The sequence below is a fragment of the Accipiter gentilis genome, chromosome 27 (genome assembly GCF_929443795.1).
Source record: "Accipiter gentilis chromosome 27, bAccGen1.1, whole genome shotgun sequence".
NCBI lineage: Eukaryota > Metazoa > Chordata > Aves > Accipitriformes > Accipitridae > Astur > Astur gentilis.
Genome location: NC_064906.1, coordinates 1,906,299 through 1,922,919, shown reverse-complemented (window position 1 = coordinate 1,922,919; position 16,621 = coordinate 1,906,299). Strand labels below are relative to the sequence as shown.

The 16,621-nt window shown below is 39.5% G+C and overlaps 1 protein-coding gene across 2 annotated transcripts in view; it reads left to right on the top strand.

The window, feature by feature from the left end:
• Positions 1–16,621, top strand: part of RALBP1 (ralA binding protein 1) — a 36,470-nt gene that overhangs the window by 8,130 nt on the left and 11,719 nt on the right. The window contains exon 2 of one of the 2 annotated variants that reach the window (XM_049830253.1): positions 11,309–11,602. In XM_049830253.1, the coding sequence (XP_049686210.1) occupies positions 11,359–11,602 (244 nt within the window). In that variant the 5' untranslated portion in view covers positions 11,309–11,358. Of the gene's footprint in view, positions 1–11,308; positions 11,603–16,621 lie in introns of those variants that run through there. The other variant, XM_049830255.1, reaches the window with a different exon arrangement.

The window sequence follows — 16,621 nt, the reverse complement described above, 5'->3', positions numbered from 1 at the left end:
TACTTTTCCTTTCTGCCTTTACAGTAGAGTGGGTTTTATCTCAACCACCATAGTTCTGTTTTAATTTAATATTCACTAAAAGTTGGGTATGATTTGCCTGTGTTACACTGGAACATGTAGGATTTTAAACATGAAAAAATATACATGGAAACTGATCATCTGTGTCGTGTATCAAACTATGAAGAGATCCAAGCAAAGCTGTTCTTAGTTTCTCCTTATGTTATAGAGTTGTCAGTTCAAGTGACAGCCTGTAATTTACAGATCTCTTCATCTGTGTTCAATACATGGTGGCAAAAATTCATTGTAAAGCACAAAAAACCAATTTGCACAGTTTTAACCCTAAAGGTTTGTGTCATTAATATACTTTCAGAAACATAGAAGTATAGGCCTTAGAATTGAATATTCTTTGCCTTTGGTAAGGTAAACTAGACTGTTCATGCTGACCTCCTAGTTAAAGGATTATGAAGTGACTTCTGTAACATGAACTTCATGCTGTTTGAAAAGTCTATTAATAAAGTAATGATCACAATTCAGCCAATTCAGTAAAGAAGCATGGCACTTCTAATTGATTTTTCTACATCCAGTCTGAAAGATAATATCTCAATAATGGATTAAAAAGCGACACTGTTTGGATTCAGCATGCAGTACCCCATGCAGCATGTGCGCTCTTTGTTGCTTACGTATTAAGCAGGTTTATGCAGCTGACAAAGTGTAGCTGGGCTTCGTCTGTACTGAACTCAGTGTACTAGTAGGTGGTAGCAAGTGACTTTTAAAGGACAAACCAGCAGACACACCTTAAGCGATGTTTGTAGGGGGGCATACCTGTTCTGGTTTCATTGTCACTGGCATGGATAAGAAAGATGATGATAGCACAGCGGCATTGGCATCTGCCTGCGCGTGTCAACTGAGTATGTTCCCAAGATTTCCATAGAGCTTGAACTCTTACCTGCTGGCAAGAGCCTCACAACGTGTTACTGCATCTCTGCTGCTGCTGTTGCTTTTACCAGGTGAATTATTGCTGTTACAGAAATGCCAGTGTGTTATATTACGTGTTTCTGGTTTGTTGGCATATCCCAACTTTGTTACCAGTATTAAATCCAAAGCAAAGTGTCTCTAATATTTGCTGTTTACACTTGGCATTTCTAGTATTTTAGCATGCATTAGCTAATGACTCTTAAAACAACCACAACACAAAACAAACACAACCCCCCAAAACAGGCTATACATAGCCTTAGATTTTTTTAATTGGGTGATGGAACTGACTGTACAGAGCTCTGGCCTCTCTGGAAAACTAGATTCCATTCTCTGTGTGATCTGTCGCGGTTAGTCTGTAGATGCTTTTGAAAGAATAGCAGAAACGCTTAAAAATGCAGTAAAATATTTGGTGCCAAATCCATTGGCTTCTCCTCTGCTTCATTTTGGTTATTTTCACTCTGATGATTACACTTGCTTTTTTGAACAGTGTTTGTAGTACATTCAGCTCCACCAGTCATGGTTTTGTGGTGTTTATTTGAACTGACTCCACCAAATGGACAGCTGTTCTCAACTTGGCTGAGTTCAGGTACTAGAGTGTGACTGAATGATGCCGTAGTTGAAATCTCTGATAAGGGGAATTTGTCATTAAATAAACCCATCCCATGAACTGATAAAAGTAAAAAATCAGTCTTAGTTCACTAGATCATCAATTGCTGTACGACTTGCTGCAGACATTTGGTGACAAGGAATAGACAGCTCTTCGAAAGACTTGTCAGAAAACTTGAATTGTATAAAACTTGTGTATAGTCCTGAGGGCAAACAAAACCTGAGGTGATACTATGTTTATAGTGGTTGTTAAAAAAGTAAACTGCACTCCTTTTATTGCATTTTCCTCCCTTCCTCTGTTAAGTGGTAAAAGTAAAACTTTCTGTTCTGTTTTACAAGCTTTAGTGCTGGCACAAGTGCAGATTTGGAGAGATGCACAGGAGAAAAGGGACAGGGTTGTCACACTAGGAGTAAGTCTAAGGGCAATTATATTGGGTTTGTGTGGCAAGGTTTTGGTAGCTGGGAGGGCTACAGCGGTGGTGCCTTCTGTGAGAAGCTGCTGGAAACTTTCCTTATGTCTGATAGAGCCAATGCCAGCTGGCTCCAAGATGGACCCATCACTGGCCAAGGCCGAGCCCATCAGTGATGGTGGTAGTGCCTCTGGGATAACATATTTAAGAAGGGAAAAAAGAAAACAGCACAACAACTGCAGCCAGAGAGAGGAATGAGAACATGTAAGAGAAACAGGCCTGCAGACCCCAAGGTGAGAGAAGGAGGAGGGGGAGGAGGTGCTCCAGGCGCCGGAGCAAAGATTCCCCTGCAGCCCGTGGGGAAGACCCTGGTGAGGCAGGCTGTCCCCCTGCAGTCCATGGAGGTCCACGGTGGAGCAGATCTCCACCTGCAGCATGTGGAGGACCCCACACTGGAGCAGGTGGATGCCTGAAGGAGGCTGTGACCCTGTGGGAAGCCCACACTGGAGCAGGCTCCTCTGTGGCCCCGTGGAGAGAGGAGCCCACTCTGGAGCAGGTTTTCTGGCAGGACTTGTGACCCTGTGGGGGACCCACACTGGAGCAGTCTGTGCCTGAAGGACTGCAGCCTGTGGAAGGGACCCCCCGCCCCCCCATTGGAGCAGTTAATGAAGAACTGCAGCCCATAGGAAGGACTCACATTGGAGAAGTTTGTGGAGGACTGTCTCTCATGGCAGGGACCCCACGCTGGAGCAGGGAAAGCGTGAGGAGTCCTGCCCCTGAGGAAGAAAGAGCGGCAGAGACAATGTGTGATGAACTGACCCTAACTCCCATTCCCCGTCACCCTGCGCTGCTGGCAAGGAGGAGATGGAGAAAATCAGGAGTGTAACTGAGCCTGGGAATAAGGGAGGGGTGCAGCGAAGGTGTTTTCAAGATTTGGTTTTATTTCTTATTATTCTACTCTGATTTGACTGGTAATAAATTAAGTTAGTTTTCCCCAAGTTGAGTCTGTTTTGCTTGTGATGGTAACTGGTGAGTGGTTTCTTCCTGTGCTTATCTCGACCCATGAGCCTTTCATAAGATTTTCTCTCCCCTGCCCAGCTGTGGAGGACAGTGATAGAGCGGCTTTGGTGAGGACTTGGCCTCCAGCCAGGGTCAACCCACCACACCAATCTAAGCAGTAGTGGGTGTTATATATGTTGTACAACATGGCATTTTTCAGAAGTATAGGAGGGTTTGATACATTTGCAGAACAATTCATATTATTCAATTCAGCTCTCAATAGTTCAGTCCTTATCAAAAGTTACCACATTTTCATTTGGGCTGAAAAGTTGGGTTTCTTAGGCTGATATTTTAAAAATTTAAACAAAAAGCACTAACCAAATCCTTCAAACTGTTTCTGAGACTTGAGCTAGCAGGGGAAAATATTTTATGTAATAAAAAATATTTTGGTAATCAGGCAAGCGTTTTTAATGCTATTTGTAATTTAGAGGGGAAACCTAATTTTGGCTGGAGAAGACCTCCCAGATTTCCTTGCTTATGTGTGGACCATAATTTTCAGAAGCCTTACTTAGAACTGAGTGTGGGAGAAATAGAAGGTGGCAAGAGAAGCCTGGGAAACAGTGAGCAGCCAAAAGGTGAGATTACATGAGGCACTGGGTGTGGAGAAGGGGAGTGGTGAAACTGAAGTTGCACAGGTCTAGGTGCTGAACACCTGCATGGTGAGGAGGAGGAGGTTGTGAGAGAGATGAGGTACAGTCCTGATGGGGGAGGAACTGGACTGCAGGAGAGGGGAATGAAGAAGCTAATGGAGAGGGACTGAGCCTGGGAAGCAGTGGGACTAGACCACAGAATGGGAAACTAGTATAGTAGGCTTGACTACAATTACTGGAGAAATTGGTATTGGGTTACTTTGTAGTGACAAGACCATGGGAACCAGGAGCAGGATTCACAGGGGCAAAGTCTAGAGAATCCCGAATAGTAGACCAGTACTTTCCCAAGAAGTTTGAAGAATGAGAAAATATTCTCTGGGAGGGCAGTAGCAGTTGTGATGCAGGTTGCTGATTAGTCAAGATACTCCTGCAAAAGTCTGGCCTGGTTACAACGCCCATTTGCCTCATGATGCAGAGTCCAGACCTTCTGCTTGTTACTGCAGAAACATGCAATGTAAAACAATTAAACAGCAGTCATTCCAGTTGTTAGCTGGCCAGTTATTTCCAAGAATGCCTCCTATATCTGGCTGTGATCTAAATATAATGCACCACTTTGAAACTGCTTCCATGACAGTTGATTCAGCTGGAGAAAGACACATGGCAGGGCTTGCTGAAATATCCCTGAAGGATGGGAATGAGCTTGGGAGCCACATGTGGCATAGTTTGTGTAACCTCTGTATACAGCTTTGGTCATTACCCTGTAGCGAAGATTTGCGCCGAGGCTTTTCTCCTAGACTACGTGCTTTAGCTTGCTCTGGAACAGGCAGTGGGATGTAAACTGTCACAGCATGCCTTACCAGGGGACTAGGATGTTATGGCAAAGGAGGTGGTGTGACAGCACAGCCAGTGTAGGAGGCAGAATCATGGGACAGGGGCTTTTCCTATGTGACTATGGTCAGTCTCTTTTCAGGTGTGCTTTCTCTGGAGCAAAGCACTTAACTCTCCCCAGGGCATCCAAGTTTTGTTTTCCCCAAGATGTCTACTGGAAACAGCCTGCAAATTGCATCCTGATGGAGCTCTATAGAATTTGTACGCTAGAGACTGTGATACTGTTTTCCCTGAAGTGAACCAAATTGGAATGCATATGCTACCACATATCTGGAGATTTTATCTTCCTGTGATTATGAAACTTGATTGTAGTGTGATTGGAAATCTTGTTTCTGATATTTTAGAATGTCTAGGATATTATTTATTTTAAGGTTGACTCCCTACCGAATGAATTAATGAAGAACTGGAATACCCTCAATAATAGGGAATAACCTGGATACTGCTACATATTCTGGATGTGAGCTGGCTCCTCCAACAGTCCGCTCAAATAGGGACGTGGTCTATAGCTCTCTGATTGTTGAGAGCTAAGTAGTTCTGTGTATTTGTATATCGCTACTTCTGAGCTGGTATGGAATCTTAGAGCAGAACTTGAAATACTTTGGATGGTACTGCAATTGCGGCAGACTTTATCCACCTACAGATAAATGAGAGAACACACAAACGTGTTTATGTTACTTTCAGAGCTGACCTGATGCTGGCATTATTTTTGAAAAATGTACAGCTTGCTCCTATGTGACTTGAGTTGTGTGATTACACACTCTAAAGTAAATTTTCTAACATTCTCATAGCATCACATATCCTGTAAAGTAATCTTAGGTTTAGGAGCCGAATGCTGCTAAACAATTTATATTTTATTCTGCTTATCCAAAAAGTCTTGTGAAGGCCCATCTTGAGGCTTTAATTCTTGCCAGTTATGAAGAGTGCGTGACTCACAAGGGAGTTACTTAATGCTGTGTTTATGTGATTACTTGTGCCTTGTGAAATTTTAAACTTGCTTTACCTGTCTACGTGAAGCACTTTTCTTTCTCCTTTCGTGGCTATGTTGCCTTATTAAAGAAGGGAAAGGGCACTGTTTATGTACCTGGGTTCTGCTTGTTAAATAAAATAGGTGGCCTCTGATGTCATTTTGCTATTTGACTGCATGGCAACATTTCAGTCTAAAAAGTGTTTGAGTGAAAGCAGTGTTTTGTATTAAGCTTTTCAGTATGTTGTAAAAAACGCATCTTTTTATTTCAAAACACAGCTTAAACTGTTGTGTTGTATTGCAGTAATTTATTATATTTGCAGTAATAAAACCTCAGAACAATTTGAGTAAAATGTAAGTTGTTTATTAGTTTTAAGCTAGTAAAAACTGTTCTTTGCCTAAGCTGTTGCTGTAGCTGACAACCATCAGTAGTTAGAAGATTATTAATTTGAGGCGTATTTAACCATATCCTCTACTCTTGGAAGGACCATGGTTTTAATGGCCTCCCACACTTTGTGATAGTCTAAGAAAGATGCAGAACTTAGATGTGTCTCAGACATTGTATAGTCTTGGTAAATAACTTACTTCTAACTGTCTTCTCATCTCCAAGTCATCTTGTCAACCATCTCAGCAGTTGTATGAGTACCGCTCATAGTTTCTGAAGTGCTTGGATGTGCTTAGACCACAAGTGATAGTTTTTGGTTTTTCCTCTTATGATTCATTACTTTCCAAAATGGAGCTATGTTTGTTACTAGGATAATTTTTGTCCAAAAGCAGACGTATGTTCAGATCTTTTGGTGTGAAGGCCTACGATGATGAGGCACTGCTGTATTCGGGGTCTTGCTTTTGGGTAGTTATGATGGAGCAGGTCCTGGTAGCTGAGTAAGTGTTCGCACTCTGCCTCCATCCTTTGATTACTGACTTCTTGGGACTATTTTCAATGTAACACAGATTTTCAGAGTGTGTCTGTTTGTGGCAAAATAGGATGACCTAGGGACACCCACCATGCTTCAGATGTGGTCTTGCGTAATGCTTGTTGCAGAAAAATTCTTTGTGTCTTCCATTCTTGCCCAACAGCTTTACAAAATAACATCTGTGCATGCAATCACCTGCTCTAATTTGCTTCTGCTGTTGTAATTGGTTACAAGGCACAAAGTGACAATACAGATTCAGCACAAAACAGAAATGATGGAGCCTTCTGTACTGAATGAGAGAGCTGTGAGTTTGGTCTTTCAGACTGTGCCTCTTTAATGTGTTCATGCTGACTTAGATGACACACTGTAATAAGTGAGATCTATTAAAGATGGCTGTCATATCTCTCTGTCTCCACTCTTCTCTGTTTCTTCCAAACCTCAGCTTTTTAATATTAATTTTTACTTACTAGATAAGTAGCTCAGGCTGAATTTTTCAGGAAAGAGTTCAGTTATTTTCAAAAATGAGGCTAGGAAAAAAATGCGTTATTTTGCTCATGCAGGCTTCTTCCTCTCCCCAACCCACATTCCTGTGCTTGGTGTATGGTCTTGAAAGATGGTGGTGACATGATGGCTAGGAGGTTTTGTGTTAAGGACATACCTTAGGCTTTCCATGTTTAAAATGTCTTTTAATTTAGTCTTTCTTCGGGGGAATAGAGGAAAGGTCACAATACCACGCATATTTTGTGAATGCTGTTTATTTTTGACACTCAGTTATTCTGAGGGTTCGACTCCATGTTGAGCAGGAAGATGGTTCAAGAAACTGCGTTTTGGGGAGTACTGAAAAGAGTAGCTAAGTCTGAGGAGGCATTTGGAACTGCAAGAAGCTCTCTGACACTGTCATGTAACAGCATTTGTGGCTCCTGTGGAAGAAGAATCAAATGCTGAGTGAATAAGAACTGGTGGGAGTCAAGGAGCCTGCTGTTGTAATGAAGGTGAGGAAGAAGATGACTTCTTGTGATAATAGGGAGTGACTGAGAGCCAGTGAGAGAAATGGGGACAAGGTGAGAAGATGAAGTAGATAATCATGAGGAAACAAAAGACTGCAGCAGAGAAGAACATCCAGGAAGAAATGGGAACTGAAAACTAATAATAACTAATAACTAGAAGAAACAGAGGACAAAGAGGGAGAACTTTATCTGCAAGGAAATGGTGTGCAGCAGGAGAGTAGGAATCAGCTGAATAAAGAGCAAGGGGAGGGGGAAGTGGGAGACTGAACTTGGGTCACAGAGACCAATGCAGATAAAGAACATGATGTGTGTGATGTACTGAGGGTGAACAAGAGGAATCAATCAAGATGGGAACCATGGGAGTACTGGCACCATGTTGTAAAGAAACTGAAGCTTGGGGAAAATACTAAGAATAAAATGAAATCTGGGGAGATGAAGCTGTGCATGCAGTATCACAGAACGGAGCTGCCCAGAGAGGGAGGTTGCACGCCTGTCATCGTGGTTCTGCCACTCCTCTGCTTTCCATCTTTAGTGCTTGTTGAGCTCTTCTGCTGCTGAGCTAGCTCGTGGAAGCCTGTTGGAACAGCTAACACATTGAATCATCTCACAAAGGGGTCTTGGGAGAGGAACCTACTGGAATTGGGGGACTGTGTTGATGGGAGGAGTAGAATGACCTTCCCCACATTGCAGTAGTGAGCTGTTAAATCTCCTGACGGATGAGGACTGCATAGGTGAAGAGAAGCAATTTGAAGCAAGGAGCCTGCTGCAGAGCAGAGGCAGGACTGAAGGGGTAACAGATTGGGAAAACAGGGTCAAGTCTGGGAGGGTGAAGTTGGCAGAAGAATCAGCATGTTAGAAATGTTCTTTCTCAAAATGCTGAGAGGATTAATGATATTTTCAGTCTGACGATTTATTGCTGTTGGCAAAAATGTGTAAAAAGCCAGAGAAAGGTGCAGATTTGTATGGTAATAGAACATTAACATCCATTAGTAAAAGTGGAAGAGGTTTTCGCGGTAGGCCTAAAGGCTCTGATTCTGCTGATAAGTATTGATATAATTTGAGCATTGTGGAATTTCTCCCTTATTTAGAGGCCTAGGAAATTACGCATATAGGAAAGTAATGCTTTCTCAAAGCTGTATAAGAAAAAATATGAAACGTAAGTGCAGTCTTAATTCATTGCATTTACAAATACATACCATTATTTTAAGTCAGTGTCTCTGCTTTAGCCAGAATAAAGAATGAACAGTATTAAAAGACCTCATGAATATTTTGTTTCTCATCATAATTCTGTGTCTTACTGTGCCCTATTCAGCATCTGACCTGAGTAACTGTTAATTTCCACAAGCACTCTGTGAGTGATCTCCTGGAGTGAGATACTTTGTTTCATACATACATGAGAACTGGTGGGAGTCAAGGTGCACCTTAAATTTTCACTGTGTTCTGCATGCAGAGAAGTGAAGGATGAGAGTTCTAAAAAACAAAAACAATAACCCTTCCCAAAACCCACTTAGCTGGACACATTTGTAATTATTAACCTGGCAAAACACTATACCATATTATGTTTTTCTATATTTTACCAATCTGTAAATAAGACCCTAGGAGTTGAGTAACACTGCTGGAGAGTGTTGTGGAACGTATGGGCTAAGCCTGGCTTCATCCCAGGAGCTCTGCTAGGTTCCAGAGGCAAAGGTTTGTGTGTCCTCATTTTCCAGGGTGGTGTTTATGTGCCTTTGAAATGACATTGCCCTTTTCCTCTGTGCACTTGCCCATCTTGCCCACTCTAGAGGTGGACTGGTTTGTAGGTGTGGTCCATCCTGTTTGCTTAAAAAAAATATGTAATAGTTCTAATTTCATTCTATGAGTTACTGTTGAAATATTGTCTATTGTTTAGCAGCTTTTGGTGGGGTGTTTTGGGTTCTGTTTTTTGGGGTGGAGGGGTTGGTGGATGAAATGCAAACAGGCACTGTGCAGGAATTTTATTGATCATTCTGATACCCAGATGAGATGCAATACTATTGCCAATCCGTGTCATTGGTAATATTGAAAATGCTTATATAATTGAAAGTTTTGACCTTTTTTGACACCAGTAAGTCTGAAGCCTTAGTTACCTGGACAGTTCTCCTAAAATGTCTTGTATGAGCACGCCATTTACTTGTTTAAACACAATATCAAATTACCATAGCAGTGGAATATTTGATATCAATTAAAAATATAACAAAACCCAACAAGCATGACCAAAAAAAAGAAAATGGCTGTGCCTCATGTTAATGCTGTTGTCTTTTAAAGAGGCTGTCTGCTTTTGTGTAAGAAGTTATAGTCAGGTTTATGTGATGTATCAGGAGTTCCTGCTTAGCCAGTATGTATCATTTATTTCCCCAAATGAGATTTTATAACATACTGGGTATCCATGATTGTTTGCCTAACTTAGCAAAGGGTTGACTACTTTCTTAATTGTAATCTATATATCAGCATTAAATAGCAGGAGTACCAGAGGTGATTGCAGAGTCCAAAGGCTAGTGCAGAAGCCACAGCTACTATATCTGGATATACTCTTGTCATAACTAGAATACTGATGGAAACAGGTTTAATATGGCTTTTCTGTGTAATCTTATAATATGTTTTGATTTTTTTGTGAGGCTATGGCTAACACAGCCACCTTGATCACTTTAAGTCTGCAGTGCAGGACACCTTCCCCCAACTTTCAGCTTTCCTCGTGCTTGCCCTGGCACTTGTATGGCTGCATAGAGAGCTAGGCTGTGGAACTGATGTAGCTTTCAAAAAAAAACCCCAAACCTAAAAAAGAATCTATTTTTCTTCTGTTTGTCTTCCAAAGGATCAGTTTCTTTTCAGCAGCAACATAGCAGCACAGATTTAAGTCGGATTAAAGTTAGCATGTAACTGTGACTTGACCTGTCATCCAAGCATACCAGTGGGTGTGGGAAATAGATTTTTCTTTTTCTAGGGTTTGCTTTATTTCTGTTTTCCTTTCATCCCTTGAAAGAAGGGCTCACATGTGAGAGTGACCATTTGGACACAAAGGGCCAAATTCAACAAAGTGGACTCCAGAGGTATTATGTCCTATACAGCATATCTGTTCTGTGGAATTTCTGAAATTTATCTGTGCTAGGAAGAGTTTTTTGCTTATGAGTTCCATTGTTGAGAACTTATGGATTGGTTTCCCTCAGCAATTTTCGTATTAGCTTTTATTTGGCCATAACTCTCAAGCAAACAACATACCAGCATCTGGGTGCAGATGACCTGAAATAGCCTCTTCAAATGTGAAGTTGTTGTATACCAGAAAAACTTAATCATTCTTTTTGTGCCTTCTTTAATTTGCATAAGCATAATTAGAAGATGGATTTGCTTTAACTGCCCCCCCCCCCCCCCCCATTGCAACAGGCTAGGCAAGTTCTTATTTGCATCTACAAAATATGCTTGGGAAAGATGAAAGTGATTTTTGCCTTAAGTGCAGTGCTCAAAAAGACTCTGAGCTTCCAGACAAATCTATTTTATGTCAAAAATTTAAAGTTAGCTAACTATTTAATAGTAAATATTACCAATCAGTATGCAAGCTGCCTATGAATTTTGTTAGAATTATTTCAAATATTAAAATATTCTGATACTTTATATATAAAGTTTTCTATATTATAAAGTAGAAATGGCTAAAATAGCAGCTCTCTTATTATGTTAATATGGCTTAGGAGTTAATGGACAGATTCTGCAAACACTGAGCTTAGGACCTAATTTTATATTACTGTGTCTTGACATTAAGTTGGAACATTCATTGTAGAAGGTATTGCTGTTTGTGTTTTCAGGATAGAGCTCTAAACAAGGTGTTCTGAAACCTATTGCTTAAAATTGTGTAGAGTTTCTTTTTTGTTTTCCCCTGCTGCAGGTGTGATGGACAGGTAGCAGAAGATTTCACTTTGATATCAGGGAATCAGAATGACCGAGTGCTTCCTGCCTCCCACTAGCAGCCCCAGTGAACACCGTCGGGTAGAACACAGTGGGGGTCTTGCTCGTACTCCCAGCTCTGAAGAAATCAGTCCTACAAAATTCCCTGGATTGTACCGCACCGGTGAGCCTTCACCACCTCATGACAGCTTGCATGAGCCTCCAGATATAGTATCTGATGATGAAAAGGAGCATGGGAAGAAGAAAGGAAAATTTAAGAAGAAAGAAAAAAGAAGTGAGTAGGCAACTTCTCTTATTTCATGCTTATAATTCCTCTTTCTCTCTTTCTTTCTGTCTCAAAATGGCTTAATATTCCTGATGGATCTTGTTTAGGTGTGAAGGAAGTTAACTTGTACAAACAGGCTTTGTGTAATACCTGTTTCTCTTCCAAAAAACCCCACACCTTAACTAAAAAATGGATTTGTTTTTTATTGCGCAGATACAGGTGCCAAGCATGTGCCCAGAATTACCAATAAACATGTTTATCCAAAATCTTTAATGGTGCATTGCCCGGCATGGTTTTTTTTCTAATCTCATTATCTGTGCATATTCTAAGTGGAGGTTTCGAAGTGTGTTTCCAAATAGATGCTTTTTGAAATTGTAGCTGAGGTGCTAGCTAAAATAAAAATGCAAGTTTGACCTGAATTTTGTACTTTTAAATTTGGAAGAGTCTGTTTCAACAACTTTGACCCTTCTCAGTTATGTCTCCCATATTCAGAGTTTGCTATTGTATACCGTCTCATGTTTCCATGTGCACACTGCACCATTATTTGAGGAGCAATAAAATCTGTGTCTTTTTTTTCTCTAGCTTCTCAGTTCAGTCTGATCATGCAGTTTCCTCCAGCAGTGCCGAAGTATTATTGCAGAGTTCAAAAATGTGCAATCCAGCATTGAGATCTGAATTTACTAGAACCGACAGTAAAGGTTAGAAGAAAGTAAAGCTTTGACTGTAGAATCTATTCTTTGTCAGTGTATCAGTGTCCAGAATGGAAGTTTTCATTTAAAAAGCATACTCCTCCTCCAAAAGAACAGAAGAGAAATCTTACTTCCCACCTTTAGATTTGTGCAGAAAATTTTGGAAACATGAAATAGTTTTTATTCAACAGAGTTTTTCTACATATTCAGAAAGAACAAAGCACTTGTAAATACTAAACTGATACTGAGCACTCTCAATACCAGAAAGATCCTTACTGTCCAAGTCTCTGAAACCTAAATTTTACAGCCCAAATGTTAGTACTTTTTTAACTGATGTTTGTTTTAGTGAAATTTCAAAATAATGTTCATCTTCTACAATACCTGTATCTCTGATGTCTGGAAGTTCTGGATACCAGTGTAGCTTGCCACTTCTTTGTGAAATTTGGAAGATCAAAACCAATGAGACAGCACACAATATTCTGGCGTGTTAGGATGAATATGGTGACTATTTGTAATATGCATGCACATATTTAAATAATTACTCTTTAAGAACCTGCTGCCACTGCACTGCTTTTAATCAAACCTGTTTCCTGGAATGCATGATTTGTTTCTAGCACAGTTTAGAAGGACTGTTGTTACTAACAAAAGACAGTGGGCATCAAGGATACTGTAACTCAAAAATATATTATCCTCCAGTTAAAATCAACAGTTTAAATTCCTGCAGGTTTTAAGAAAACTGACTCTTTAGGTTTTTTCCTAGTGTAAGCAACATTAACCTAATACAGAATATTGGATTGGTGATGAAAATTTGGTATTGATTGGATGGGTCTAAATTCAGGCTATTAGAACCTGTTTTCTTCTTTGCAAATCAGCTTTTTGTTATAACTTTGGATTAAATACCTCTAAATTTGGAATTGTTAGAGGTCAGCATTATACACAGTGTGGGTTTCTTTGTGGTGTAATTCTGCGTGTCTCATGGTGATAATCTAATTAAAGGCTGAAGAGGAAGAATACTTCTTCAGCAAATGCATGCAGGTCTGTGCACATTAGCACTGTAAGAGCTTTCTTCCACAAGTCGTTACAGCACATTTTACAGCTGATTTAAAGCAATTTTTGTTACTTAAAAGAAACTTCAAAGGTATGAAAAATCCTCAAGAACACAAAAATGCAAAATGTAGGAAGAATCAAATTCTCTCTTGCAGCTGTAATATAAAAAGCATTCAGCATTTCTTAGCCCTAATATAAGTATGTGATATAATTGCCAGTCAGGTATAAGGGTAAGTTACATACAAAGCTTTCAGTATCTCTCGTACAGTCCAAAAATGTTCATTATTGTAAATATACCCCAAACAGACATTTTACTTAAGTAAATGACAGGGGCTCTTTACAGTTGCTTAACACGGTTGATTTTAAGACTTCCCCTTCCAGCTTCGCCTTTTGTTATTCCTTCCATACTTTTGATTGTTCACTTTCTTCCAACTTTTAAATTCTATTGCATGTGTTCAGATTGTTTCTTTTCACTTTTCTGGCCAGCTGCTTTGATTTTGGACAATACACAACCTGCTGCAGCCATGTAGTTTGGGCTTTAAACAAATATAATTGAACATTTCAATGAGAAAAAGACAAGCATTGATATTAAATTGTGACAGAGTGAATGGTTGTTGAACTTAAAATATGAGTGAATTAATGACAAGGTCATCCAAACTCCTGAAACTGTATGTAACTTTAATCCTACAGAGATTTTGGGGTATTTTAATAATACTCTAAATGTAAACTTCAGAAATGCCTGAACAGCAGGAGGGTATGTGGAGAGGGAAGGACAAATATCCCAAGGTTACTCATTTTAGTTTTTCAGGTAAACTGTTAGCTTCAGCATTATTACTTATTTCAAAAAAGCATTTTTGTATGCTAGGAAGGGATCTTTTTTCCTATGTGGATAATATAATAATTTGATCTTTTTCATGTTAATGGCAATAACCTAATAATACACAGCAATTATCCTGGGGAAAAGTTTGAAAAATTTTTTGGAGGTGATAGAAAATTAAATGAAATATTGGGGTTTTCATGTGGTATGACAACTACTGGAAAAAAGTTTCAGCCACTGATTTCTACTCTCCACTCCTCTGTGACAGCCTGAGTGTTGATTAGGTGTGGAGCAAGTTAGATTAGGGGACTTCTTAGGGGTTAAAATTAGTTTTCTTTTTACTGGGATAGTTTTAACTCAGATCCGTTTCCTGACTCAAAACAACCTTTGTCCATGCAAGAACTTGTGCTGTGGCAGACTGCGAGCAAAAAGAGATTTATTTTTTTTGAAGCAGTAATGTTTTATATGAGACAGTGACCAGAGTAATTGATTTTTTAAGAAATTATTAACCTTCTGTCAGTAATCACATGTTGATAAGTTCATAAAATATGCAGTTCCTTGCAGAAGAAAAAAATTATAAGTAATACTTAAGAAGAAAAAGCTATTCTACCCATTACAGTTTCTGTAGATAGAGAGTCTGTATGTAGGTAGATCTTACTCTGCTGATTTGTTTTAATTCTGTGATTGATACCGTTGGACAGGATGGGTTCAATATGCAGCTAGGATTTTTTGTTTAGAGTAATTTTCATTTTCTTTGTATAATTCTTGGGAAAATGGAGAATTGGTTGAATTGTAAACTAAACTATCTTGTGAAAGGACAGTAGTATCATTGGTATGAACTCTTCTGAAATTTTCAGGAAATATTTTTGAAGACCAAATCCCTAATGTGTTGGGCAGAGGGGTGCTATATGTTCTTTTGGGATGTAGATGAGGGCTGAAATATTCCTACTGTTAACTTGGGGACCTGCTCCGAACAATCTTTGGTCCAACTTGGGTGTTAACCTTTATCTTCTTCCACTGAGTTGCGGCTCTAGCGATGTGCAACTCTCTGCTAGGTACCACCAGGTGGAAGATACCAGCCTATTCTCTCTTCCATCATCTTATGGGATTTTTGTCAAAAATAATTTCTGCTCAGGAAGTGTGGACATCCAGCAACCATGCAAAAGCTCTAATAGTATTTCCAGCTGTTCCAGGTAGAGCAATGACATGATAAGTTGTCTCTGTGCTTATGATCCTTCATTTCTGTGCAGAGTGCTAATGGAGATGGACTCTACAGTAGCAGTGGATATGACATGTCTATGGGGGAGATCTGTTAGAAATTGTAAGGAGGTCATTGTCATCCTACAAAATAACCAAGTAGCTGCTATTACAAACAAAACATTATTTTTACTGATCTGGTGTGTGGAGAAGCTCTGAATACAGTTTCTAGATCTACAGAATAAGAAGTTACTAGAATTTTCTACCCCTGATAAGCATTAGAGGCTTTTCCCATCAAGGTTTATCTTTCTGTGTTGCTACATACTATTCTACTGACAAATTACAATGTATATCTATATACCACTGTGTATTTATTGAGGAAAGTACCATTTGCAAACACTGCCTTTCAATGCCACTAATTATTTTAAATCAAACTAAAGTAAGGCAAATTTCATCTTTCAACTTCATTTGCTCTTCTTGCGTAGCGCTGCGCAGTAACTGAATGCAGAACTCGTTTGGGAGTGCTGTGCTCACATCAGTGATTTGAATGTATTCTGAAAGCAAACTGATATATTGAAAGTTGGATAGTAAGTGTTGGTAGTGTCTGTAAGTTTGAAGTTTCTATTAATAATAACGTACATCTTGTGGGTGAGGAGAGCAAATAGAAGCCATCTACCTAAGGTCAATATGCATCCATGTGTTTCTTACCATTTTATTTAGAAATGGTATACAAGTCGATGGCAATCCCTCTGACTTATTGAAATAGGTAACTAATCCTAGCATTGCACATTGGTCCATATAGCCATACTTGACCTGCTAATTTTTCCTTATGTAAAAGTGATCCATGTTTTACAGATGCATGCAAATTTCCCCAGGGAGCCAAAATCAGATGTAGAGGTATAAATGACTTAATAACTCATCAGAGACCTGATGTGCAAAATCTGTCTTGTGGTAGGTTTCATAAGTGGCAGTTCTACGTAATGCAATCCTTTGTGTTAACAGTAAATACTATAGCATGAATTTATAGCTTCATTGTAAGAGTGCAGAAGTATTCCCAAGTATGCAGACTGATAGAAACAGTGGCCTCACTGCATGACAAAGCTTTTAAGCCTGTAAGTTATTTTTTTCCAGAGTAACACTGGAAATTTTTTTTTTTAATTATTATTTTTAAAAGAGGTTTTCATAATTTTCAGTAAGTTAAGGGCTATACTTGCAGCATCACATGTAAAATAACTGCAGTGAAGGCACACTTGTGGAAGGTCTAACAAAGCCCAAGCA